At 38.8% G+C, this 26,936-nt stretch overlaps 1 protein-coding gene across 1 annotated transcript in view; it reads right to left on the bottom strand.

The window, feature by feature from the left end:
- The window catches only part of LOC103717408 (kinesin-like protein KIN-UB), a 72,843-nt gene that overhangs the window by 28,168 nt on the left and 17,739 nt on the right, over positions 1-26,936 (bottom strand). Inside the window, 9 exon segments of the mRNA XM_039118457.1 lie at positions 10,004-10,129; positions 10,282-10,407; positions 12,679-12,771; positions 12,862-13,000; positions 13,496-13,627; positions 13,729-13,860; positions 19,788-19,931; positions 21,669-21,872; positions 23,551-23,639. Of these exon segments, the coding sequence (XP_038974385.1) occupies positions 10,004-10,129; positions 10,282-10,407; positions 12,679-12,771; positions 12,862-13,000; positions 13,496-13,627; positions 13,729-13,860; positions 19,788-19,931; positions 21,669-21,872; positions 23,551-23,639 (1,185 nt within the window).

Genomic DNA, 26,936 nt, shown 5'->3' with positions numbered 1-26,936 from the left:
GCCCTGATTTGGGTCAAATCCCCATTTATTGGGCCGAATCACCTTGTGAATTTTGCATTTGCTGAAATTTATTATGCCACTCCTGATAGAATTATTATGAAAATTATAATTAATTTCCACAGAATTAGTATGGAGCAGGAGTGCCTCCATAACTACTTTGTTTTTCCCTTCTAATGAAGGATAACCCCGTTCGTCAAAATATTTTTAACGTATGAACCATGGATCATTCAGATTATTTACTTCATTATGATCCAGGTACATAATTATCTCTTCGAATTTCTTCTCCGAATAAGTACTATCTAGAATATTTTCCTGTAGTACTTCATCGGTGGGCTCGACGATAAAGTTGATTGCAAAGTAATTCCTTACGAGACAACATTTATTTGTTGTTCTTGGCCAACCTTCTCTTTTTTTCTGAGATAGGTTGCTAAATCCACCATTTGTGAAATTTTGGGAAGTGCATTGGCACTGCATCCCCGATCATAATGAGACAGAACATTCTCTATGCTCATAGGAAGTGCATTGGCACTGCGTCCCCTGACATCAAGCAGAAGATTTTCTGCCTCGATCATATGATCCTCGGCTTGGAATCATTCCTGCAAAAACTCTCTATTTAGAAAATCTGGAAGAAAATTATCTTCAGATTTAATATATTCAATTGAAAATCAAAGACATTTGTGCCTGCCATCCAGCAAATATTTGCTTGGATACCAAATTTTTGACATTCTTTTCTATGATATGTTTGACTGCACAACAGTCTATTCTCAGCAAAAATGGCTGGTTCAACAGATCATTTTGAAATTTTGAAATGCTTTTTACTATTGAAAAAATTTATTTTTTGATTGTTGAATATTTGCTCTAAGTTGGATTCCACTTACCAGAGATAAATCTTACCAGAATTTATTTACCATTATTTAGATCTAATTGTTTTAATATTCCTCCAAAACCAATGTCTGAAGCATCGGTCTCTACAATCTTAAACCAATTAGGATTTGATAAAGATAAGCAAGGTAGATTCCTTACCTTAGACTTGATTTGTCTTACCTTATCAGTATGTTTCTGACTCCAAGGTACAGGTTCTTTATTTAACCTTTTGTATAGAATTGCAGTATCCTGTGCCAAATCTTTATAATAGTCCGGACACATAATTTAAGCTTCCTAAGAATCTTTGAAGCTGTTTGGTGTTTATTATTTCATCCGAAAATTTGGATGCAAATTCTATACTTCTTTCTATTGGGACTATTTTCCCTTGGTTGATATAATGACCCAAAAATCTTATTTTGGTTTGGAAAAGACTCATTTTCCTAGCATATATTGCTAAACCATTTTTTTATGGCTACCATTTTAAAGGTCTTTAATGTGTTGTTCTATTGATTTAGAAAACACTAAGACATCATCAATATAAGTAATGATGAATTTAGAAAATGGATTAAAAATCTCATTCATTATACTCTGAAATTCAGAGGGAGCATTTTTTAAACCAAATAGCATTATGTTCCATTCATAATGCCCAAATGGTACTGTAAATGCTGTCTTATATCTGTCAGATTCTTCAATTTGAATCTGCCAGTATCCTGATTTTAAATCAAATTTAGAAAAGATTAATGCCTCACTTAGCCTGTCTAAGAGGTCTTTCTTATTGGGCAATGGATACCTTATCCATTTTAATACCTTATTTAAGGGTTTGTAATCAATTATCAATCTTGGTACTCTTTCTTTTTCTGCGTTTTTATTAACGTAGAATGCTGTACAACTCCATGGGGATTGGGATTTTCTAATTAATCCTCTGTTTAGAAGTGTATTAATTTCCTTTTTACACAAATCTAAATATTCTCTATTCATCTGTGCTGGTCTGGCCTTAGTTGGTATATTTTTCTCATTGAAAGAGCTTTCATAAGGCAAGAAAACATGTTTTTTCCTAGACCAGAATGCATAAGGTAATTCGTTACAGATTTCTTCTGTAACTGTTTTTCTAGATCCTTAATTTTCTAGATCATATAAGGATCTTGTAACTTTCTTTTTATAATAAGCATATTAGCTTCTTGTTTAAGGAAATCTAATTGTTTTTCCTTTTTTATAAGGTTTCTTATCTCATTAATAACCTTTGTTTATGGTTTTGTAATAAAGGAAAATATTATTTCTTTTCCTTGCCTTTTGGAATAGATACCATTATCATCTATTCTTATTATTGGCATAATTCCATTTAGGAAAGGTATTCCTAAGATCACTGATTGAGTCAGATTATTTACCAAAATAAATGAAGTTTTTTATGCAAACTTCCATAATACAGACATATGCATGTGATATCTTATATTTAATATCTAATTTGTTTCCATCGGCTGCAGCTAATGTCTGTACCGTTTTCTCAAAGTAATTTGTAGGGATTATTCCCTCCTAAATACAATTCAAGTCTGCTCCACTATCTATTAGTGCAGTTATATTTTCTAAGACCAAATTGTCTTTTATAACAATTTAATTATTGTATTCCACCTATGATATCTTATTTGATTTAAGATATTGAATTTACCTAGTAGATTATTTTCTACTGGTTGATTGTTACTTTGTGATTTTAATTGAGTTATTTCTGTTTTTAATTGATTAATTTCTTGTTTCAATTCATTTATTGAAACCGATTTCTCTAATATTTCTTCTTGACTATTAGTCAGAATATTTACTTGAGAATGGTTAGAAGAAAAGTTATTCATTTCTTCTCTTGATACATCTGATATAGAGCTATTATCTACATCTTTTGTCTTTTCTTCTTCTGAAGAAGAAGAATCTTCTGTCCGTTTTATTAAGTGTTTTTCTTTTATCATTGATTTCCAATAGTGTATATTTTTACAATATTGTTCATCTGAGTTAAATTTCAACTCAGGATTTACTTTTATTTGTAGAAGATGATTTTCTTCTAGAAGTTTAGGTTTATTCCTAACCTTTTTCGGATAAGACTTATTTTCAGTCTTCATATCCGACATATGATTAATATGTTCTGAGTTATGAAAACTAAAATTTGTTTTTATTAACTCAGTTTCACTCTCTTCAGATTCAAGTATTTCTTGATCTGATTCAATTTCAGAAGAAGATATTTCTGTCTTTTCATTTTCTAATTCCAATCCAGATTGAATTTTATTATTCATATCTAGACTATCTCCAGGGTTACTGACAGACTCAGGAAAATCGGTAAGATCTATTAGATCAGGAAGAGTAATTTCTTCTTTTCTAGACTTATTATCTAGACTTCTTTCTTTGTCTAAGCTAATTAAGCCTGGAAGAACTATCTTTTCATCCCTTGATATATTATCAGGGTTAGTCCTAGAACATTCTAGGTTCTTTTCTTCTTTTAAAAAAGAATTTAGCATTAATTCTGCTATCTGTTGTTCTTTATAGAACCTATTAAACCATGGAACAAAGAATTCAATGTTTCCTCTGGTTTCTAAATCTTTATAATACTGAGTTTTATAATATTGTAACTCAGTTGAATTAAAATTATTGAAATACCATTTTCTAAAGATTTATTATCTTCCGATTGAAATTCTTGATTTAGGAAATTTCTTAATATGCTTCCTGATTGAAGACTTATTTGACGCTCTATATAACTAAAATTTTTAAACATTTCATTAATGGAATCTGGGCCTATGGAACTATTTTCCATATTTCTGGCTTACTGATCAGTGCTCTGTGCATGAAGCTATCATGTTATGGATCTTAACCTTTTCATCTTATGATCATTTCTTATGATTCTAAGACTCAAAACACTACCACCATGAAGATATGATGTCTAAATCCTTTAATCTGGTTGAAAGATATACCTTTTAAACTTAGATCACACGATTAACTATTGTCTGGGTCTCCAATCAATCTAGTTCTACTGTACCCTTCACGAGGAGATTACTCAGGAACATGGGCAACAAAACGCCCTACTCGCCATCTCAGCATCAATGGGCCAACACGGGCAAACAAGCCTTCCTATCCTCGACTTCAACTCAGACTGGTACAGCTGAACACTGAGACTAGTAACCCTATAGCCATCCTTGTGACTTCAGGTTAAATGATATATAGTTCAACACACGATGGATTATAAACACCAGTTCATGCTTTCAGTCTATGAATCATAATCAAAAACAACATTGTCAGGTGCCTCTAGCCAGCCATTCTGGCTATGCCCAGTTTCCTACCCCCGTAAGGTTGGCTCAACAAGCCCTTTTCCCGGCGCTTATGCCTTGGCCTATGACCCTTACTGTCACGCCCCTTAGAAGTGCGGAGATGGGATCACCAATTTTTCGCTTGGATCACCCCTTCAAGGTGTGCGGCCTAGAGAGCATCCCATACTACTCCCTAGTAAGCCTTCCAACCCTCTAGAAGATAGCCCATACTTAGCCTCTAGATGGTTTTCTTCTGCATGCACTAAGGGATTGAATCAAGCCCGCATGCCCTCAATTTCCTTGCCAAATGCCCATGCACACATGACACCACTGAATAGGGGAAAACGGAACTTGAATTGCTCAAAATATCCAAGTACCTCTCACAAGCCGAGAGGATAGCCAAGCCCTTGACTCACTAGACTTAGCCAACCCAAAAACCCCTCTTCGGCCAACACATGGCCCGGCCAAAGACCCTCTTTGGCCGTGGACTACACTCTCCCACTAATAGGACCGAATGCACTCCCTTTTGGCAAGTGGAACCCTCACTTACAAGTGCCCAAAGGTCTGCCCACATGGACTGAATACCACCCTCTTAGAATCTCCCAAAGACTCTAAGTGGACTCCCAAAATTACACCCAAAAGGACTCTTCCAAAATCCTCAACCTTTAGGTCTTTTTATAGTGCCCAAGGTTGGCATCTCCCCTTCAGCCGGATGTAGCCTCCCATTGAACTCCCAATCCAAGTGCAAGTCATCCGTAGCCGCCCATTGGTCGATAGGACCTTCACTTGGCTTGTGCTTTCTCTTGGCGGTTAGGAAATGTGTTTCCTCCTGCCCAGCTGCCCCGCAGCCTGCCCAGCCGCCGCCCAATGCACAGCAGGCCGCCAAGTGTCCTTGGACAGAGGCACCAGCCAATGGCAGCGCCTGGGCAGAAACCGCCTCCTGCCCAGCTTCCAGCCCGCCGCCGCCTGAAGCCTGCTGGGGGAACAGCCCACGTGCGGCTGTCTGCCCAGCCGCCCAGGGCCGCCCGGTGCCCTGGTCCGCCCCGCGCGCGCCCGGCGCCCGCGCCCAGGCCGGCCGCGCGCGCGCCTGCGCGCGGCCATTGCCCTGCGCCAGACTGGGCGAGCGCGCTCCTGCGCCCGCAGCTTCTTGTGCGCGCCTGCCTGCGCGCAGCAGTGGCCCGCCCGGCCACTGCTCTGGCCGAAGTCTGCCGCTCGAGCTCAATCAGCTGCGCGCGCCGCGCGCGCAGCTCCGCATCCCTTTGCCATGCGCGCTCGCCGGCGCGCCGGTCGACAAAGTCCTTTAGCCGCGCGCCTCCTTCGCGCAGCATCCGGCCTGGCCTGGCCCTTGTGCCACAAGCGGGCCAGTGCCTTGCCCCGTGGAGCCTGGCCGTGCGCCCATCTGGGCACGGCTTCCTCTGCACGCGCGTGCCCTGCGCGCGTCCGCCCTGTGCTCGCCTGCCGCTACGGCCGAGCGCAGGGTCTTTGTGTGCCACCTGCGCACCTGCCCCGGCCGTGGATCCGCCCGGCCAAGGTCTGCCGCGCGCGCCCCGCGCACGGGTCCGCCCATCATGCGCGCGCCGTCTGCGCGCGTCGGGCCTGCACTCGGCCCTCCTCATGCGCGCGTCCGCGCTGGCCTGAGTACCATCATCCTGCGCGCGCCTGCGCAGGATCCTCCAGATGCGCGCGCGCCTGCGCGCATCTCTTCCCGTTTGGCCCAGCCGCGCGCGTGCCTGCGCGCGGCCCTGTGCATGGGCCAATTAGTCCGACTGCTGCCTGTGCGCGTCGCCTGCGCACTGGGCAGCCACGCTTGGCCTGGCCACGGCCAAGCGTCCTGGCAACCCTGCACACGCCCAGCTGCGCGCGCTCAGGCATTGGCCTGACTGTGCGCTTGCCTGCGCGCAGCCTGTGCACAGGCCAGCGCCCTGCCGTTTTGCCGCTCTGTGTGCGCCTCGTCGCACAATCCTCTGCTCAGCCCGGCCATGTGCCCGGTGCATGGCCTGCGCATGGGCCGAGCCTGCGTGCCTCCGCGCGCCTCAAGCACGGAGGTGTGACAATCCTCCCCGGGCAGAAGATGTCGACGCCCTCGTCGACGCCTTCTCCATGGCATCACCGGAAGGACCATTTGCCGCCTCCAAGACCTGCAGAGCACCAATGCGATGCGTACCTTCTTGTGCCTCGGGCTCCTCCACCGACAAAGCATTTAAGGCCTTCTTCTTGGGGCAATTCCGTGCAAGATGGGGTTCTCCGCATATGAAACAACCCCATGGCGCCTTGCTTTTCTCCTCCTTCCGCTTCTTGGTGCCATCCACTTTCTCCTTCCGGGGGCCATTCTTGGCCGCCTTCAAAACCCTCTCCTCGGCGTGCACCTCCGGTTCTCCGCTAGAATGTGGTGGGCAGAAGTCCACCAATGCCTCTGCCGCTGCCATGGTCGAGGGGATATCTGTCACCCCTTGGCGGCGTAGCTCCGCACACGCCCATGGTTGTAACCCGCTCATAAAATTGAAAAGCTTGTCCTCCTCGGACATGTTAGAAATATCAAGCATTAAAGAACTAAATGCCTTTACATACTCACGGGTCGTGGTCATCATCTTGAGCTTCTTCAAATTCTCCCTTGCAACCCAAGACGTATTGCAAGGCAAGAATTGGTCACGGAGTTCCTTCTTCAATGCCTCCCACGATCCCACATGGGCACGCCCCGCGCCCACATCATCCGCCATTCTTGTGCGCCACCACAATTTGGCATCGCCGGCCAAGAACATAGTCGCCATGTTTACTTGGTCGGCCTCCAGGATCTTCATGGCTTTGAAGTAGTGGTCGATGTCCCAAAGGAAGTTCTCCACCTCCTTCGCATCCCTCACGCCATCGAATGGTTTTGGCTCCGAAATCCTCATCCTCCCACTTTGGTCCGCATGGGATGAAGTTGTTGGAGCGTTGAGGATCAACCGCTTCAACAAAGAAATCTCATCCTCCAAAGAACGCACCCGAGCCATCATCTCAGCCTTCTCGGCCCTATGATGCTCTTCCCATGTCTCCATATTACGAACCAAGTCTCCGCTAGAAGTTTCATGGGTTACTAACCTGTCATGATGCTCCAAGGCCACCGCAATCAAGTCCGGCACCTCCTCTCCGTTTGGGCTGCCCACTAGCTCCTCTAAGCGAGCAACACGGTCGGTGAGCGTCATCCCTTCGGTATAGCTCCAAGAACTCCTCCGATCCTCCAAGAACCGTGGCACACGGCTCTGATACCAACTGTCACACCCCTTAGAAGTGCGGAGATGGGATCACCAATTTTTCGCTTGGATCACCCCTTCAAGGTGTGCGGCCTAGAGAGCATCCCATACTACTCCCTAGTAAGCCTTCCAACCCTCTAGAAGATAGCCCACACTTAGCCTCTAGATGGTTTTCTTCTGCATGCACTAAGGGATTGGATCAAGCCCGCATGCCCTCAATTTCCTTGCCAAATGCCCATGCACACATGACACCAATGAATAGGGGAAAACGGAACTTGCTCAAAATATCCAAGTACCTCTCACAAGCCGAGAGGATAGCCAAGCCCTTGACTCACTAGACTTAGCCAACCCAAAAACCCCTCTTCGGCCAACACATGGCCCGGCCAAAGACCCTCTTTGGCTGTGGACTACACTCTCCCACTAATAGGACCGAATGCACTCCCTTTTGGCAAGTGGAACCCTCACTTACAAGTGCCCAAAGGTCTGCCCACATGGACTGAATACCACCCTCTTAGAATCTCCCAAAGACTCTAAGTGGACTCCCAAAATTACACCCAAAAGGACTCTTCCGAAATCCTCAACCTTTAGGTCTTTTTATAGTGCCCAAGGTTGGCATCTCCCCTTCAGCCGGATGTAGCCTCCCATTGAACTCCCAATCCAAGTGCAAGTCATCCGTAGCCGCCCATTGGTCGATAGGACCTTCACTTGGCTTGTGCTTTCTCTTGGCGGTTAGGAAATGTGTTTCCTCCTGCCCAGCCACCGCCCAATGCACAGCAGGCCGCCAAGTGTCCTTGGACAGAGGCATCAGCCAATGGCAGCGCCTGGGCAGAACCGCCTCCTGCCCAGCTTCCAGCCCGCCGCCGCCTGAAGCCTGCTGGGGGAACAGCCCACGTGCGGCTGTCTGCCCAGCCGCCCAGGGCCGCCCGGTGCCCTGGTCCGCCCCGCGCGCACGCCCAGGCCCGGCCGCGCGCGTGCCTGCGCGCGGCCATTGCCCTGCGCCAGACTGGGCGGGCGCGCTCCTGCGCTCGCGGCTTCTTGTGCGCGCCTGCCAACGCGCAGCAGTGGCCCGCCCGGCCACTGCTCTGGCCGAAGTCTGCCGCTCGAGCTCAATCAGCTGCGCGCGCCGCGCACGCAGCTCCGCATCCCTTTGCCATGCGCGCTCGCCCGCGCGCCGGTCGACAAAGTCCTTTAGCCGCGCGCCTCCTTCGCGCAGCATCCGGCCTGGCCTGGCCCTTGTGCCACAAGCGGGCCAGTGCCTTGCCCCGTGGAGCCTGGCCGTGCGCCCATCTGGGCACGGCTTCCTCTGCACGCGCGTGCCCTGCGCGCGTCCGCCCTGTGCTCGCCTGCCGCTACGGCCGAGCGCAGGGTCTTTGTGTGCCACCTGCGCACCTGCCCCGGCCGTGGATCCGCCCGGCCAAGGTCTGCCGCGCGCGCCCCGCGCACGGGTCCGCCCATCATGCGCGCGCCGTCTGCGCGCCTCGGGCCTGCACTCGGCCCTCCTCGTGCGCGCGTCCGCGCTGGCCTGAGTGCCATCATCCTGCGCGCGCCTGCGCGCATCTCTTCCCGTTTGGCCCAGCCGCGCGCGTGCCTGCGCGCGGCCCTGCGCATGGGCCAATTCGTCCGACTGCTGCCTGTGCGCGTCGCCTGCGCACTGGGCAGCCACGCTTGGCCTGGCCACGACCAAGCGTCCTGGCAACCCTGCACACGCCCAGCTGCGCGCGCTCAGGCGTTGGCCTGACTATGCGCTTGCCTGCGCGCAGCCTGTGCACAGGCCAGCGCCCTGCCGTTTTGCCGCTCTGTGTGCGCCTCGTCGCACAATCCTCTGCTCAGCCCGGCCATGTGCCCGGTGCATGGCCTGCGCATAGGCCGAGCCTGCGCGCCTCCGCGCGCCTCAAGCACGGAGGTGTGACACTTACGATGGATAGTTGCGTACAAACTGGCCTAGGGTACTACCAGTAGCCTCCCCTTGGGCTCAGCGCTATGAACTGAACTATACCAACCTGGCTCTGATACCCAAAGATGGAGAGGGGAAAGGAAGCGGAAGGAGAGGGGAAAGGAAGCGGGGAAAGGAAGCAGAAGGAGAGGAGAATCCAAAGAAGAAGGTGACGGTGAAAAAGATAGAGAAGAGGAAGAAGGAGGAGAAGCAGCAGAAGATGGAGAAGAAGAAATAAAAGGAGAAGAAGAAGAAGGAGAAGAAGAATAAGAAAAGGAAGAAGATGGAGAATAAGTAGGAGGAGGAGTGGCTTCAAGAAATAAAGCAAATGACTCGAGACAACCAAAGAAATGACAAGAAACCATGATGCAGCAGTTAGAAACCTTCACCAAAGTTCAACCAAAAGCCAAAAAAATTAGTCTACCGTATCTGTTTCTGTTTTTAATACGAGTTATTAGCTCCCTTCTGTCCAATAATGTACTCAAAACCCTCTGGAAGAGATTTCAACTTCACTCTATTATTCTATTAAAATGCTTAGTTACTTCTAAGAACTTGAGAGAATATCTATTTTGTTGCAAAACTTGGAAAATTAACTTTTTACATGATATTCAAAAGTTGTCTTTCAAAGCTAAACGTGATAGATTAAAGGACAGCATCAGCAATCTGACAACGATGATAACGAATATTAGAAGATTTACCATTGCCACATAAATTGGCTACAGCCCCTGCAACCATTCTAAGAGTCTGGGGGTCCTCGGCATCAGCTGCAGTCATTGATAATAAACTAATGCCACCTTGAGCCATAATAAGCTCTTGATTGGTTTCTGCAAACGTGGAAATTGGAGAGCAAAACAATAGGTTAACAAGTAACAAAAAAAGACCAAGCAGAATATTTGACTTAGCATTGTGTCGACACCATGTAACAAGGTCCAGCATGAAGAGTAATAAACATCACCATTTAACCAAGCATGCTTACCATTCATTGCAAGATTGGCAATTGCTCCAGCTGCTACTCTACGTATAGTTTCATCCTCTGAGCTTCTCAAGAGCATCAGTAATGATGAAAGACCACCAGCTTCTACAATTTTCTCCTGATTTGCTTCTGAATATGACATAACATTCAATATTATTCATAACAGGAAAAGGTATAAATGAATTGATGGTTCCAACAGAGCAATATAAATAAGAGCTTCTAGCACATAAACTAAAAAAAAGAAAAAAAAAATGCAATACTGGACAGATGAAAAAACAAAAATCAATATGCTATAGGAGTTCTTAGAGAACAAGGAAAAATGCAAAAGCATGCATACAAGGAATATGACACATTTATATAAGTGGCACACCTAGGTGGCTTTTGACAGATCCTTCTTTAAAAAAAAGTCATTGTTAAGGGCTACCATCCATTATTTGTGCAAGCTTTTAAAGCCTATCTGCCAACTCTGACCAATTTCTTAAGTACTCAATGTGCAATAAATTACCATAACCATAACAATCAAGCCTTGTCCCATTTTTTTCCTTCCCAATGCATTTAAATCTTTGACTTCAATTCATCAGCATGGCATATTTAATTTGCCACTTTTAAAGATGTAGAAGGAATGGCAACAGCTAGTACCCACTCCACAAATTGGCATAGCTGAGACATTGTCAATGGTTTTAATTTTTAAATGAATCTATCGTTTGCTCTACTGATTTAAGAAATCCAAAAATGTGTAATGCAGAAAAGGAACCTACAAATCGCCTTGTAACAGAAGTAACCAGGATGAGTTGGTACCTAATGAAATATTAATTACAAAGTTTCAAATACGGCATGGACTGTGTATAAGTTTTCTTCCAGAGCGGTATGGTACCAGGTATAGACACATGGTATGGGATTGCATCCTGTACTAACACACTGTGTACTGGTGCCGGTATTCTGCCAAAACAGTATGGTACTGCTCGTCCCATCCCATTCCAGAGGTTTTTAAAACCTTGATTAATTACTTAATGAAACAAAAAATTAAGCATTATTTTGAATATACTAGAGCTGCATACAACTGCGATGCAGTCTTTCATATTAAAGAATTAAAGAAAATTGATGATGATGATGCAAATTGATGATTCTAGAAGACTGAGATAAAAGGATCTTTTTGAGAATCTATCATTTGGTCAATGTTCAGAAAGGGATAAAGATGATTACGTATGTATCGCAAGTTGTGAGAAATTAGAGTGTATACTTTGGATACCAGGCACCTAGTATGAAGGCTAGAGGCTAGACTAAAGCCATCACTTCTACTATCATATAGGAAAAACAAATAAAACCCTTATTCTCATTTAACACAAGGACGTTCACAGAGTCAGTCATTAAAAAAAAAAAGGTCTTACCTGTCATTTTATAAGAAAAGGGGTTGATCAGGGATTGGGTCAAAAAAGGACCAATTTGTCAAAATCTCATCAACTTATTCATCGTACTGATATAGAGTATAGTAGTCATACACCTACATGTGGTTGTTTGAATCATATTTCCTTTTTTTACAATGTAGTGCATCTTTAATGCCTTACAAAAGCATTATATTGTATGTTGTATTTACTAAAATTAAAGTTATACACAATTCATACAAACTTGAAAATTTCTAGCAGATTTCTGATATTGTAATATTTTAGCTCTCAGCATCTTCATTGAAAACAAAATATGTGACAAGTCTATAAATAAAATGACTATATAGGCCAAGGATCGCCGTCTCAATACTGGACCCCATACCAGTGCCACATTAGCACGGTGTTGGTATGGTATGGTACAAAAATTTTTTTGGCGTATCAAATGTCGGTATGCCACCCGTACCAGGTACCGGTACTGAACCGGTACGATGTGCCCTATACCACTCGGCTTGGGCCGGTATGATGTGCCATGATATAAGCTCATCATAAGTTATAAAGTAGCATTTATAAAAAAAAGCATCCTAGTGCACAAGGCTCCCGCCACTACGAGATCTCGTGAGGGTCAAACGAACGCAGCATTACCTCCACATGCGGAGAGTTGTTTCCGTATTTTGAACCTATGACATCCATGTCAAATTGACGTAACTTACCATTGCGCTAAGGTCCACCCCTTATAAAGTAGCATTTCATGATTCTCAATTTTAAACACAACTTACCAAAAAAGATATATAAGTTAGTACAAATATATCCTTAGATTGCTATTCCCCTGATCTAAAACTTAGTTGTGAGAAATATATATAGTTAAAAACTTTTCTAATGCTACAAATTTGACATGTTGCATCATGGTAATGCGACGACTAAAACATGGATTATAAGAGAAAACATAACATAGAGTAAAACTAATCAAATAACAAAAGAAATACTAGAGTCAATGCTGATCTATTAAATCTTTAGTCACCTTCAGCTGCTAGGTTTGCTACCACCTTTACTGCATGAATACGAACATCAGCATCTTCCGACTCAAGCAATGACAATATTTTTTGCAACCCCACTGCCATATTGAAGTATCCATTTAAGAAATAACTAATAAGAATTGGATACTAGACTTTATTGACTCGACAATATCGGTTTATTGCAGTACCTTGTTCAAAGAGTTTAGCAATTGATGCCTTAGGTCCATTTCCCGAGTCTCTAAGCGGTGAATGCCTAGCTTGCGGCATAAGGGAATCTAATCCTGTTAAGATTTTCCCAGACCCACCGCTGTCAAGAATCCTCTTTGTCTGATACGAGAAAATTAAAGCATTAAATAACTATGCTCATAACAAAAATCAACAGAGCAGACAAATGAAATTATAATCATAATCATAAGACTGTAGAAGTTTATAATTGCTAATCATGTGCATGCCCATGCCCAGTTACACAAAGCAATTTGACATGAGTTGACTTATAATGCCTTAGTAAATGTTTGGTTGAACCAGAGAATGGCCGGAAAATAATATGCCAAATCAGAGAATGGATGGAAAATAATATGCATCCAATTTACACTACATCCTTCGATTCGTTAAGGACAGATCTAGTCTTCCTAAATGGTGTATGTCGTATGTCATAACATCAGTTAAGAGACTAAAATGGCCTCAATGCATCATAGAATCTAGATGAATTCATGATGGAAAGTGTTCAAGCAATGACTTATACACTTGGTTGTACTTCCTGAAGAATTAATTTTTGAACCCTGTACACTACACATGCATGTTTGCTCAATCCTCAGTCCATACCTTATCAGCTTCAACACTCAACTGCAACAGCTGACCTTTTAGTATTCTTATTTCTTCTTCAAGCTTCTGCTTCTGATTAGCTTCATTGTCAAGCATCATGCGGAGCTTTATAATCTCAGCACTTGCAGCTGCCTAACATACAGGAAATTGCATAGTGCATGTCTATCAAAATAATCAAATTTAAATATGACTCAATGATAGCCAACAAAATCAATTACTGGGAACAACCATACTTCTAAATTTTTCCAGTGCAGCACTTGGATCTTAAGGTCGTTAACCTCTTCAGTAGATTCCCGTAGGTGCTTTTCATTCTGGAGTAACGGTCCGACCCCAGTAATTTCCTCCAAGTTTGATGTTGTTGATCCCTACAACTTCCAGAGAAATTAATCAGCTATCTAAATCAGTATTAATGACAAAATCAAATATCATATGTTTATATGTTTGTATATGAATTCACTGCTTATGGATTAAGTGGGTATGTTATAACCGTATATATGTAAGTCTTGGATTTGATTCCTTTGCTAGGGATAATTGGATAAAGTTTTCTCTCTTCTTAAGAGAGAAAATGACAATGAAGCAAACTGAAGGAGCAAACTTTGGTTAACATGCCGATATAACTTAAATGTTAATGTAGTTATGTTGTGCCCAACATGAATGCTGACATAGTGCATTAGCCATTTATTTGTTATGTTAAAAGAATGATATAATAAATCACAAAACAAGACCTGAAGAGGCAATTAGTCCGTCCATACAAAGCACAAGCTAAGGCCATCTGTGCCTCATAATTGTGAAACTCATATTTTTTATATATGTGCTAGGCTTCTTAAATATGTTCACGAATCAAGTGGATCAGAAATAATCAAGAATATAGAAGGGCATTAAATTCCTCAAGATTCAGTATGTAGATCCTAGGATTGTCTTAACAAGAATATAATAAACTGTGCCCACATAGATATTGCATCATATCCAACATTGTCAGCCAAGTAAAACGATCTAGGCAATATAGGTTGCACATTATGGCAAATATGTGAGCTTGTTCTTATCTTTGTTTTCTTTTTTTTCCTTTTGAACAGTATAAACTATATCTAACAATTTCACAAAAAAAAAAAAAGCCGCAATCAAAGTCAAGGGCAGACAATAGCCATTAACACATGTTAGACAAATATCTGTAACAGGACTTCTACTCTTGATCCATTACTTGCATTATAAAACAAAATTTTAAACAGAACAAATGCACCAAGAACTCACCCTACAGTGCCCTAAATTTTAAACCAAAAGCTGAGAGACTGAGTGTGTTCTTGGTAAATAGGTTATTTCACTTCTTTTTTAATTCTTCCTCAGAAATAAATGAAAATAAATAGTAATAAGAGGATAAAGAAAATGGATCATGCAATAAAAATGTGGAAAAATACTATCCTACTCAATCAATAGACAAATGAGACTTGAATGGACCACGTATTAGCATATACTGGTGCTTTTATTATACAGGATATGGTACACAAAAGAAAAGATAAACACTATTACAGTATTACTGCAAAGATTGTGAGATGCCATGCTGTCATGCACTATGCAGAGCAACAATCTGATATATTAATTAGAGAACACAAGAAATTGGGAGTCAGGAAATCAGTATACAATAGAAACATGAACCCATACTTATTCCACCCTTCGAGTTCCTGGTGGATCATATTCAAAGAGTTCCCCAAGAAAAGAGAAGTGCCAAGTAGTATGTGGCTTCTACAAGAAGTTGCAATTTAAAAACGATGGTGAACAAGGAATATTTGGTAACATCTGATGATTGTGATATCTTTTTTAACTGTCGCTGTAAATGGTGTAGGAATTGGAAGTTCCGGATGAGGAAAAGAATAAGACAAACTTCTCAGTGGTGGTAATTTAGAAGGAATATTTGGTAACATTTGATGATTGTGATATCTTTTTTTACTGTCGCTGTAAATGGTGTAGGAATTGGAAGTTCCGCATATGGAAAAGAATAAGACAAACTTCTCAGTGGTGGTAATTTAGAAACCTTAAACTTCCCTTCCCCCATTGTTCAAACTTCTGACTTTGAATTATTATGAAATCCACTGGTGATTTTTAGAAGCCTTAAACTTTCTCTTTTCCCTTGTTCTAACATCTAAGTTTGAAAAATCATGAAAACCAACTTACACTACCTCTCACTATAGTTTCCTTATTTTTCATCCACAAACTTGACTATGTTTCTTGCATTACCAATTCAATGTAAGATAAATCAGTTCTGTTAAAATTATTTTCAGCAAATGTAAATGGAAGTTTTTTCACTAGAAAACAAACTTAATCTTACCGTACTGTGATTTTTTTTTTCTGAGGATTGATCCAGCATACCTAATTCCTGTAAAAAATTTGACTCTCTATATCCTGTAGTTCACTTTAAACACAATTTCAATTATTACCAGCAAGCAGTTTTGCAATGTACCATCTTAAAGCCCTATCAATTACAAAGATCAAAGTACCTTCACCTTGTTAAATCAACATGGTTATTACAGATTCATCTCTTTGATTGCCCCACATCAAATGATCTCTTTCTAGCTTGTCATGTTTCCACATTTTGTGACATAGAGTCAACTACCACCAACACGTGATCAATCAATAAATAATATATGTTGTCTTAATCATATTACTTCATTCAATTATACCAGTAATGAAGCCTTATCTGAAATCACATATAAAGCAGCTTGCAAGGCAAAGTTCTTGGCTTATTACTGTGTACTTCAGCAATTAGAGCTGCAGAAGTAGACAATTAATATGGAATAAATAGTAAAAGAGAATGGAAGCAAGAATTGCAAAGATTTCTAAAGAAGAGAAAACAAGTAGAAAGAGAGGTGGGTATATAGCAATTGAATACCCATTTCGTCTCCCCTCTTGTTAATAGGCATAGGGCGTTCCTAGTTATCAAAACCCCAGGATGCAGCTGGTTGCATGGTGCTACAGTGACTTTTGGCCAAGGTTTTAAAAACCCGGTTTCGGCACTCCGAGTAGAGTTTCAGTTCCGGCATTCTCGGCGGCTTCACCAGTTACTCTCCAAGTTTCAGAATTTCGATCAATAAAGTCATAAAAATACCCAAAAAGAGAAAAAAAGGAAAAAAGAATTAAAAAACAAGATAAGTTATTTCACATTATTTTATTATGTTTAAAGTTACTAGGAGCATAGTTTGTATAGTAAGGCTAGTTTTAAGATGAAATTAAAATATACTTAAACTTATTGCATTATACTAAAATTTCCACTCACAGTAAATGTATTTTATTTTCCTACACTTTCCCTAATAGTTGTAATATACCTACACTTTTCTCTGTTTTTTGTAAATTCCAATAGCCTTGTTTTTGTAGTTTATTAAACATTTCTCGATAAATATTGCATTTTGTTTCATTCTAATAACTAGTCAAAACAGAAAATCCCAACTTTATATATTTCATTTTATTTTCATTTTAAATTCATCTAATCAAGAAAAGATCCATCTAAGCATACTCATTATGTTCATTTTAATAACTAGAAGAGACAAAACCCATCTAAGCATAGTAAGTTTTATTTCATGTGAACAACCAATCTAAGCAAGAAAACACCCATCTAAGAATATTTCATTCTATTACATATTAATAACCCATCTGAACAAAAAGAAGAAGAAGAAAATGAACCATATAAGCATGTTTCATTCGATTTCATTTGAACAACCCACATAAGCAAGAAAAGACATATCAATAGCAACCCATAATTTCATTGTTTCAAAATGCAGCTTATCCATCATAACAACAGAGCTTAAGCCAAAAAAAAATTGATAATTAAAATATCAGATAAATGTGTGATTGAATTGTATTGGTCAATTTTAGAAAATACTAGCCATATTAACTTGTTAAGCAAATAAATACTAAATAGTAGTTTCGGCTAAAACTGACTGAAACCAAAAATCTCAGTCAGTTCTGGTTCAGTTCCAGCCAAAGCCGATCCATTTTGAATGAATCTTAAAACCTTTCCTCTGGCTATAGTTAGACCCAGAACTAATACTTAAGGCCCAACAACTTGAAATTACTCACATATCTCCCTAATAAAGCTCCCAAAAGTTAACAAAATATCATCAGATAACCCTCAAGTGTCCCTCTCAAGTCAGAGAATATCTATCATGACAGCAAGGCTGTAACAACATCCTATAAAATTGTGTTTTTCTAAGAGACCAGATGAACACATTAGGAACCTAATTCTTCTAGTAAATATGTGGAGTTCATTTTCAAGTTTTTACATAAATAAATTGGCAATGCGCTTAAATATGCATAGTTCTTTCATGATGAGTGAGATTACCAACTCTGTTGCAGCTTGATTACATTATTATTAAACCCAAGGTCTGAAATCTCGTGCTACACCACCACAGCATTCATGTACCCATATAGTACGAGATTTGGTACAACCTCCATATCTACTTACAGTCCGAACCAGATGATACCTCCATGTCGACACAGGTCGATACAGCATGTATTATGGGGTCAATAAAGTGCAGTACAGTCGAGATCTGAAACCCTGACTAGACCTTTATACATAAAATCCTTTTAGCAGTCTTTATCCACATTAGTTCGCATAGTTCTATCTCATAACCTGATCTTCAATGTATATCAAAGGCCTAGCAGCAATGTCTTGTTTCTTGTGTTTCTGTTTCCACCAACAAAGTATTGAAGGTTTGTAGTGGATCATTCATCCACCAGAGAACTTAATTGATGTCAGAGGATCCTTCCATTTGCAACTGACAAGTGATTTTCTACAGAACACCTCATCCTGGAGCACCTGATAAGTAACTAAGAATTCAAATTACTACATCTAAGCAAGGGTTTCTCGGAGCATGTAGAAACTGACTAACAACATCCACTGCAAAGAGATGCCCAGCCAAGTTTAGGTATCTCAACTTTCCCATCAAACTTCTGTACCCCCAGAATCAGTAAGTAATTCTACTTGATCAACCATGAATTTTGTGTTTGAGTCCAAGCAAACAAGTACTCAGCATGCCTGATGCATGGGAGAGAAGCATGAATGGCTGCAATCCTATTTGTACAAGATTGCCCTTCATTATTTATGTAACATGGTATATATAAGGCCACTTTTGGCTTGTGTACTACCTATGTTTCTCTCCCTCATAAAGAGAACTAAACAGTAGGGAGATTTGCTAAAGATAGGATTAGCTATCCGGGTGGAAATGCAGTAAATAGGAGAGTGGAAAGTGGAGACATGGAGACGATCATCCACTGTGGGAGTTTGTGTTATGATAATAAGATGTCCCCCACTTAGAATGCAAGCAAATTAGAGAGTAAATTTAAACCCATATAATATTTTAGCATCAAGCCCTAACACCTGGTAATCACTATATCGTTCATGCATAGAATAAATATGATAACCTGAGAGGATATTTCTGAATGCCAAACTAACCTGGCAACATTTAAGACCATATGAGATAATCAATATAAATATTTACCAAACCATACTGTTAGAATTCAAAGGCGTTAGTAGTATGCAGGCAGTCAAGGAACTGATTTCTGTCTTCAGGTAGAAAGAGGCACCTTTGGCCTACTATATTAGAAAAATAACTAGAATATATTACATATGAAAACAATCAGCAATTTACCAGCAACCAATAACAAATAAAAAATAAAAAAAGAAAGGAAAATTAAGCAAATAGCACTTATCAAGATCGAGAACCTATTTTAGAGTGCTGTGACATACCAAATACTAAAGTTGCAACTTTTTCCTCCAGATTATGCAATAAATTATTAATTGTACACTTATCAAGATCGAGAACCTATTTTAGAGTGCTGTGACATACCAAATACTAAAGTTGCAACTTTTTCCTCCAGATTATGCAATAAATTATTAATTGTACTTCGAAAAATGCATGGTTGATATATCACTACAATTTTATGTGATAAGTACAGGAAGCTATACCATCAAGCATGTAATACAAATAACAGGCATCAATTGCGGCCGACTACTGTCATGTAATCAAATGAATAAACAACTTGTGTTTTCCCCCTTTTGTTGTGTGGGGTGGGTGGGCAGGTTGATTGTTGATATCGTCCAGCTCTGTGAACTTACTGCTTTTACCCACAATTGTTAACGATGATTACAGACAACCCTGCCAAAATTTTTAAAAAATAATCTTTTTTTCCCTAAGCATCACAGATGTGCATGTAAAATAAGAAAACATGCACAACCAAGTGCATAATATAAAATATGCTCATCAAAGTTGTTACATAATGTCGTGATAAATAAGTTAAGGCAAACCTCAATGTTACATGTTTTCAGCAAACATTGTTCATGGTCAACTCTAGTTTTATCATTATTGCTGCTTTGCTGTTTCATTCTCCACTTCTCCTCAAGTTTCTTTATTGATTCCAAGTAATCTGTCTGGTACTTCAATCTCTCATTCTACACTCAAATGAAAGAAGAAAGAAAATTACTAGACAATAAAATATTACAAGGCTAAACTTGGTAATCAAAAGGAGGATGGAAAATGAAATGCTCAAGATTGAAGAGTTGAATTAGATTATCAAACGAGGCGTTATGTACATAAGTACTTCTAAAGACGAAAGATTAAGCTTACAATCAAAAAACTCTAACAAAGAAAAATACAAAGCAGCATGATTAAAAGTCAGAGATCAACGCACTTCATTATAAAGTAATTTCAGTTCTCCTTTTCTACAGTAATAAAGGGCCAGTTTCTCAACTCTGGAAAATATCATGATTTAATCTGGTTTCCATGATGGTTGTTAGAAAATATCAGGCAGTTTCCATCAAACAAAAATTTTACTAATATTAAATTTTTCATCCAAGTTTGTTAAGGTAAGATTTTTTTTATATATTCTAATAGGATTTTATACGACTTTAGGATTTCTGCTTACAAATTTTAGGACTTCTTACAAGTCTTATATTCACTAAGTCTTATATTCACTAGAAAATGGGTTCTATTTATAGTTACAAGGTGACCTGAGATAGTCCTATATCATAAGTATTGTGCAGTTAAGTGACTAGGCATTGTTCAATATGGGACTCTATGGCAAGGTTTGCAATCTCAGTATTCGACACGGTACCGGTGCCCAACTAGTACTCCATGTACCAAGTGTCGGTAGGGTATATACCTCAACGCGACACTCTATATGAGGAGTGTACTAAGTCTTATTACCCTACAGTATGATACAATATGCCCCGTACTGTGTGGAACAGTCCAAGATTGCAAACCTTGCTCCATAGTGATCCTTTTTTACCTCACTAATGATTATTTTCTAAGTTAAAAGAGTTTTATGTTTCCTTCTCCATTTTAGTTGTCTACCATCAATACTAGTTTGTCCTGTCCTGTCTAGAATTGAGTTAAGACTCTCACTTTAGCTATATATCAAGTTGAAGCAGACATAAAGGCATTAGGATTGCAAGTTAGAGTAGCTACTGTGTTTCAATAAAGATAATTGTGTAAGAAAAGTGCTTCCTTAATCATAAAGAAGAATTACATTGAGTATAAGCTAGGACTAGGATTAAAACTCTACAAGAAGGGACTTGCAAGCAGCAAGTAACACTTATGTAGACAATTACAATTTTGTATCCTATTCTTCCGCCATCAACTTGCACCGTATGTCTACCTGTGAGGGCACAAACATCCATTAATGGCCGCAATGAGTGGCCAACAGTCTGAGTGGAAGACTCACCAATGTGAGAAAGAAACAAAGGGAAGGAATGGCCAACCTGAGGGGAGCTGTTAGATGATATACAAAAGGGAAGAGCCAACCAAGTAGAAAATCAAAAAAAAATCGATTAATAAAGAAAATATGGAGTCTACAACCTCTAGACTCCATAATTACAATTAAAATATGGAGTGACCAGAAATTTCCATTCAAAAAAGTAGATATGCTGGTGCCAAGCTCGTAGAAAGCAACAAAATTCAGCTACCAAGAATATACCATGTTCATTGCCTCCTCAGCAGAAGGGCAAGTTAATAAAATATACTGCACAGCAAATCAAAATAATAGATCAAGTGTTTACCTGACATAATAATTTGAAATTTCAACACAAAAGTACTTCAAAATTAACTTCTCTTTTGAACTTAAAAAATTCAAAATCGTCATCATATGAAATCCTTTGCTTCTCAGCATAGAAATAAAATCAAAGACAAACCTCTAGAGAATTCATATAGTTTCTTTCAGCCTCAGCAATACGGCTCTGTGCATCTGCTCTTATTCTCTCAACCTCATCTTCAAAATCTTTCTGCTGCCTTTCATTTGTTGCAATTAACTTGTCTATCTCAATATCAAGCCTCCTGCATAAGCTTTTGTAATCAAATTCCTCCTTTAATTTCACCATGTTCTCCACCTTCATTGCCTATCAGGGACCATATTCACAAGAAACTGCTTTATTAGTACCTGATGTTTAATTGCCGAAGAAATATGAAGATAATCAAAACAAGTTTTTTCATGTTCATAAAAAATTGGTTAGCAAATTGTACTACGTTCCACAGCTTTAGTCTGGTTATGTGTTTCATCTATACCATTAACCACGGCTATGCATTTGATCTAATAAAGTTTGTATTATCCTTATCTGTTTTTTTTTTTATTTTTTCCTAGCATGGTGTTCTTCCACTTTAGTAGGTTGAAATTTTTTACACTTGGTAATTTCCTATCTATTTTCTGTTTTGTCAGTTTACATGAATAGTAACTGTTTCAAGTTTTAATAACCTTTGACGGGAAGGAAATCCTTCATGGAACATGGATTAAGGAGCCATTTACCCCTAATGAGGTTATATTGCTCAAGCAGGTGAAACCATATTGTAAAAAACTTGAATCTGCAAGTGCAAGAAGTGAATGTCTTGCTTGCCAATTGGTGGACCCATTCATGTTAGCTTCTTGATAAGGTCCTTTAACCCTCGATGAACTAATTTATCTCATCTTCATCGTAAATTACAGTGCCGAATGTGCTATGACATGATAATGCATATATAGTAACTTGTATACAGGGGTAACAGTGTTTCTTGATGCCTCTCACCATTATATTAAATTGCACATTTTAAGTTTTTTGAATAAATCACACTCTTCAGTCTCTAAGTGTCCCAACCTTTCTCTAATGCTTTTTTAGTTGTTACAGGACCATAACTTATCAACAACCATGAAAAGCATACCACATCAAGTACCACTCATATAAGCTAGTCTTGTTTCTTGCAGTTTTTGTCTTTCTTAAGTCCCTCCTAGATTATTCACAGCCGGTACCATTTTTGTGCTATACGATTCCAACATCCCTAATTGTTATTGTTAGTTTCAGTATGAGGTATGCAGATACGGTATCACATATAGGCAAGTGAAGCTACAATTTAAGAATATTTGAACATGGCTGCAATGATAATAATGGGTGTCAATTTTACATTTTCACATTTAATCGTGGATTGCATGCAAAAACCCTTCTAACATGGTAAAACATGAGGAATCTTTCATTAATTCTTATATAGGTGAAATTTATAGAAAAGCCCTCAGTGAGAAAAAAATGAAACTAAGGGTCAAAACAAAGATGAAGCAGCACATACCAACAAGAGAGTTTGAGTTATTTATTAGAATATCCGGCCATTTCATCAGCCCAACTCTCAGTCTAGGCAACAAGGAAGGATGTGAAAATGGGCTCTAGGGATAATAGGAATATGTCGAGTATTGACTATCAGAATGCCATTCCAAAAATGTAACATAAAAACCATATTCTACATCGATACTCTATTTATTTTAGTAGTGAATTTCCTAAAAAAATGATAATAGATGAAAAGAAAGAGAAATGATGTTAAAAAAAAAAGTGATCTAAACTGAAACTTCTTGAACTGTAACATGGAATAAGCATCATATTACAAAAAGTTTAGAACATTATCCAGTTCTTGTTAATTTTCATCTTGACAAATATATGGTATAAAATAGATGATTTAGCATGTACTGAAACACAAAAATTTCAACCACAAGCATGGTAATAATAAAAGTTAAAAAGAACTTAACAACAAAAAAACGACAAGGCAATATAAGAGCCATACTCTTTGTCCAAACATTATAGTACTTGCAGTCTCTCCTCGATGGCGTGGAGATGGGCCAATTGTCACAACCAGTGAAGTTCTTGCAGTGCCTGGCGTGGAGGTGGCAGTCATATTTAAATAACAACCAAAAGAATGAAATTATGGGACATATAAAAACCATAAAGGTAGAGCCAGATAGGCCAACTAGCAGTGGTACAATAGGTATAGACACTGAACAAGATGCGGTATATACTTTGTGTGTAACCATAATCCAACATTTTGTAGGATTAGAATTAAAAGATGGAGATTCAATGAGAACTCTATTACTTAATCTAAAATGCCCTACTTTAACGCATTTTAGATGGTATAAGGATACCTTTATGACCAGAGTATTTCAAGTAAATGATCCTAACTCTGAATTATGGAAATCTAAATTTATAGATGGATTGCCATATTTATTTGCGGCAAGAATAAAGAAAACTTTAAGAGATAGACAGGGTGGAATAAATATAAATTATGAACAATACACCTATGGACAAATTATAGGAGTATGTGTTCAAGAAGGATTAAATATATGTAATGATTTAAAACTTAAAAAACAAATAAAAAAGCAAGCACAAACAGAAAAACACCAACTAGGTGATTTCTGTCACCAATTTGCATATGACATGCAAGAGAACCCAGAAGGGTCAAATAGAAAGAAAAGAAGGTACAAAAAATATGTACATAAAACACCTCGTAAAGAGTATAAGGCATATAAGCAAAGAAGATACTTTAAAAAGAAGCAACAACAGCAAGAAAAACATGCTATTAAGAGAAAAAAGAAAAAGAGAGTTATCAAAGAAGAACCTAAATGTTATAGGTGTGGTAGATTTGGGCATTATGCAAATAGATGCTCAATGCGAAGGAAAATTAATTCCTTAGAAATAGATGATAATCTGAAAACCCAGTTAATGAAACTTATGATAAACTCATCTTCAGAAGAAGACAGTAATTATTCAAGCTCATCAGAGGGTGAGATAAATGAAGTAATAACTTCATCAGAAGATCAAACAAAGTCAGATAAATGTCAATGTAATACAGTACAATGTGACAAAGATTATTGGAAATCTTTTGTAGGAATGAGATCATTAAATGTACTGACAAACAGTCAAGAAGAGATATTAAAAGTTATAGATCAAATTACTGATCACAATATAAAAAAACAGTTATTAGAATTTCTAATAGAAAAGAACCCAAATAACAGAGAATCGTCAAGATTAATATTACCTAATAAAGGATATCAGTTTCAAGAAGTTATGAATAGATTCAATAGTTATAAGATAAAAGAAAAACCTGTTTCTTTACAAGATTTAAAACATGAAATAAAACAGCTAAAAATAGAAATATCTATGTTAAAAAATGAAAATGAACGGTTTAATACTAGAATATCTAGCCTAGAAAATGCAAGAGAAGAGTCTCAGACATCCTTTATAAAAGGTAAGGATATAAAACAGGAAACAGATGATCTTCCTGATTATTTAAATATATTAAACCAGATAACATACCAAAAATGGTATATAAAAATAAATCTAGTAATCAACAAGAGTTTTGTACTAGAAAATGCCAAAGCATTAATAGATAGCGGCGCAGATCTGAACTGCATCCAGGAAGGATTAATTCCAACAACTTATTTTCAAAAGACAGTACAGTCATTAACTGCAGCTGGAGGAAATAAGTTACCAATCAGGTATAAAATACCTAAAGCACATATCTGTAATCAAGATGTTTGTATTGAAACATCTTTTATGTTAGTTAAAAATTTAACACAAGATATAATTTTGGGAACTCCTTTCCTAAATGATATTATGCCAATAACAAAAATAGATAATTCTGGAATCTATGCCCAGAAGGAAGGAAAGCCGTTAGTATTTCTGTTTATAACGGATCCACATACCAAAATGATAAATGAAATCAAAGACATCCTTATAAAAAAGGAAAATCAGCTAAACTTCTTAAAAAAGGAAATGACAATATACAATATAGAAGAAGATCTAAAGAAACCATATAATCGAATTAAGATTAATGAAATAGAGAATCAGTTTAAAAATGAAATCTGTAATGAACTACCCAATGCCTTATGGGATAGAAAAAAACATCAAGTCAGTTTACCTTATGAGGAATCATTTAAGGAACAAAATATTCCTACTAAGGCTAGGCCAACTCAGATGAACCAAGAATATTTAAAATTATGTAAAACTGAGATAGAAATGCTTCTAAAAAGAGGACTAATAAGAAAATCTTCTTCTCCTTGGAGTTGTACTGCTTTTTATGTTAATAAAAATGCAGAGAAAGAAAGAGGAAATCCAAGATTAGTAATCAATTATAAGCCCTTAAATAAAGTGTTAAAATGGATAAGATATCCATTACCAAATAAAAGAGATTTGTTAGAAAGACTGAATGAAGCAATTATCTTTTCAAAATTTGATTTAAAATCAGGATACTGGCAAATTCAGATCAAAGAATCTGATAGATATAAAACTGCTTTCACAGTACCATTTAGTCATTATGAATGGCATGTAATGCCCTTTGGATTAAAAAATGCCCCTTCTAAATTTCAGAAAATTATGAATGAAATTTTTAATGACATACCATATATAATTGTATATATAGATGACGTTTTGATATTTTCGCAAAACTTTGCCAGTCATATTAAACATCTTAAACACTTCAAAATGGTAGCCCATAAAAATGGTTTAGTAATATCACAAAGAAAAATGAACTTGTTCCAAACTAAAGTAAGGTTTTTAGGACATTATATTTCCCAAGGAAAAATAATTCCAATAGAAAGAAGTATTGAATTTGCATCAAAATTTTCTGATGAAATAATTGATAATAAGTAACTTCAAAGATTCCTAGGAAGTTTAAACTATATATCGGATTATTATAAGAATCTAGCAGAAGATACTGCTATTCTATATGGAAGGCTCAATAAAAGTCCGATTCCGTGGAGTGATTCGCACACCAAGCAGGTAAAGAAAATTAAGTCAAAGGTAAAAAGTTTACCCTGCTTAACATTAGCTAATCCTAATTGGTTTAAAATCGTCGAAACCGATGCATCAGATATCGGATTCGGAGGAATTTTAAAGCAATTAGACCCTGGTAATAACAAAGAAATTCTTGTCAGATTTGTTTCTGAAAAATGGAATCCAACTCAAAAGAAGTATTCTACTATCAAGAAAGAAATGCTTTCAATAGTTAAATGTATTTTAAAATTTCAAAGTGATCTGTTAAATCAACAGTTCCTGTTGAGGATAGACTGCACAGCAGCAAAACAGATCATAGAAAAAGATGTTAAAAATTTAGTATCCAAGCAAATCTTTGCTGGATGGCAGGCACAGTTGTCTGTTTTTGATTTTAATATTGAA

Source organism: Phoenix dactylifera, unplaced genomic scaffold, assembly GCF_009389715.1.
Source record: "Phoenix dactylifera cultivar Barhee BC4 unplaced genomic scaffold, palm_55x_up_171113_PBpolish2nd_filt_p 000352F, whole genome shotgun sequence".
In the NCBI taxonomy this organism is placed as follows: Eukaryota; Viridiplantae; Streptophyta; class Magnoliopsida; order Arecales; family Arecaceae; genus Phoenix; species Phoenix dactylifera.
Note: the sequence above shows the minus strand (reverse complement) of the source record. Positions and strands in the feature narration are given on the sequence as shown.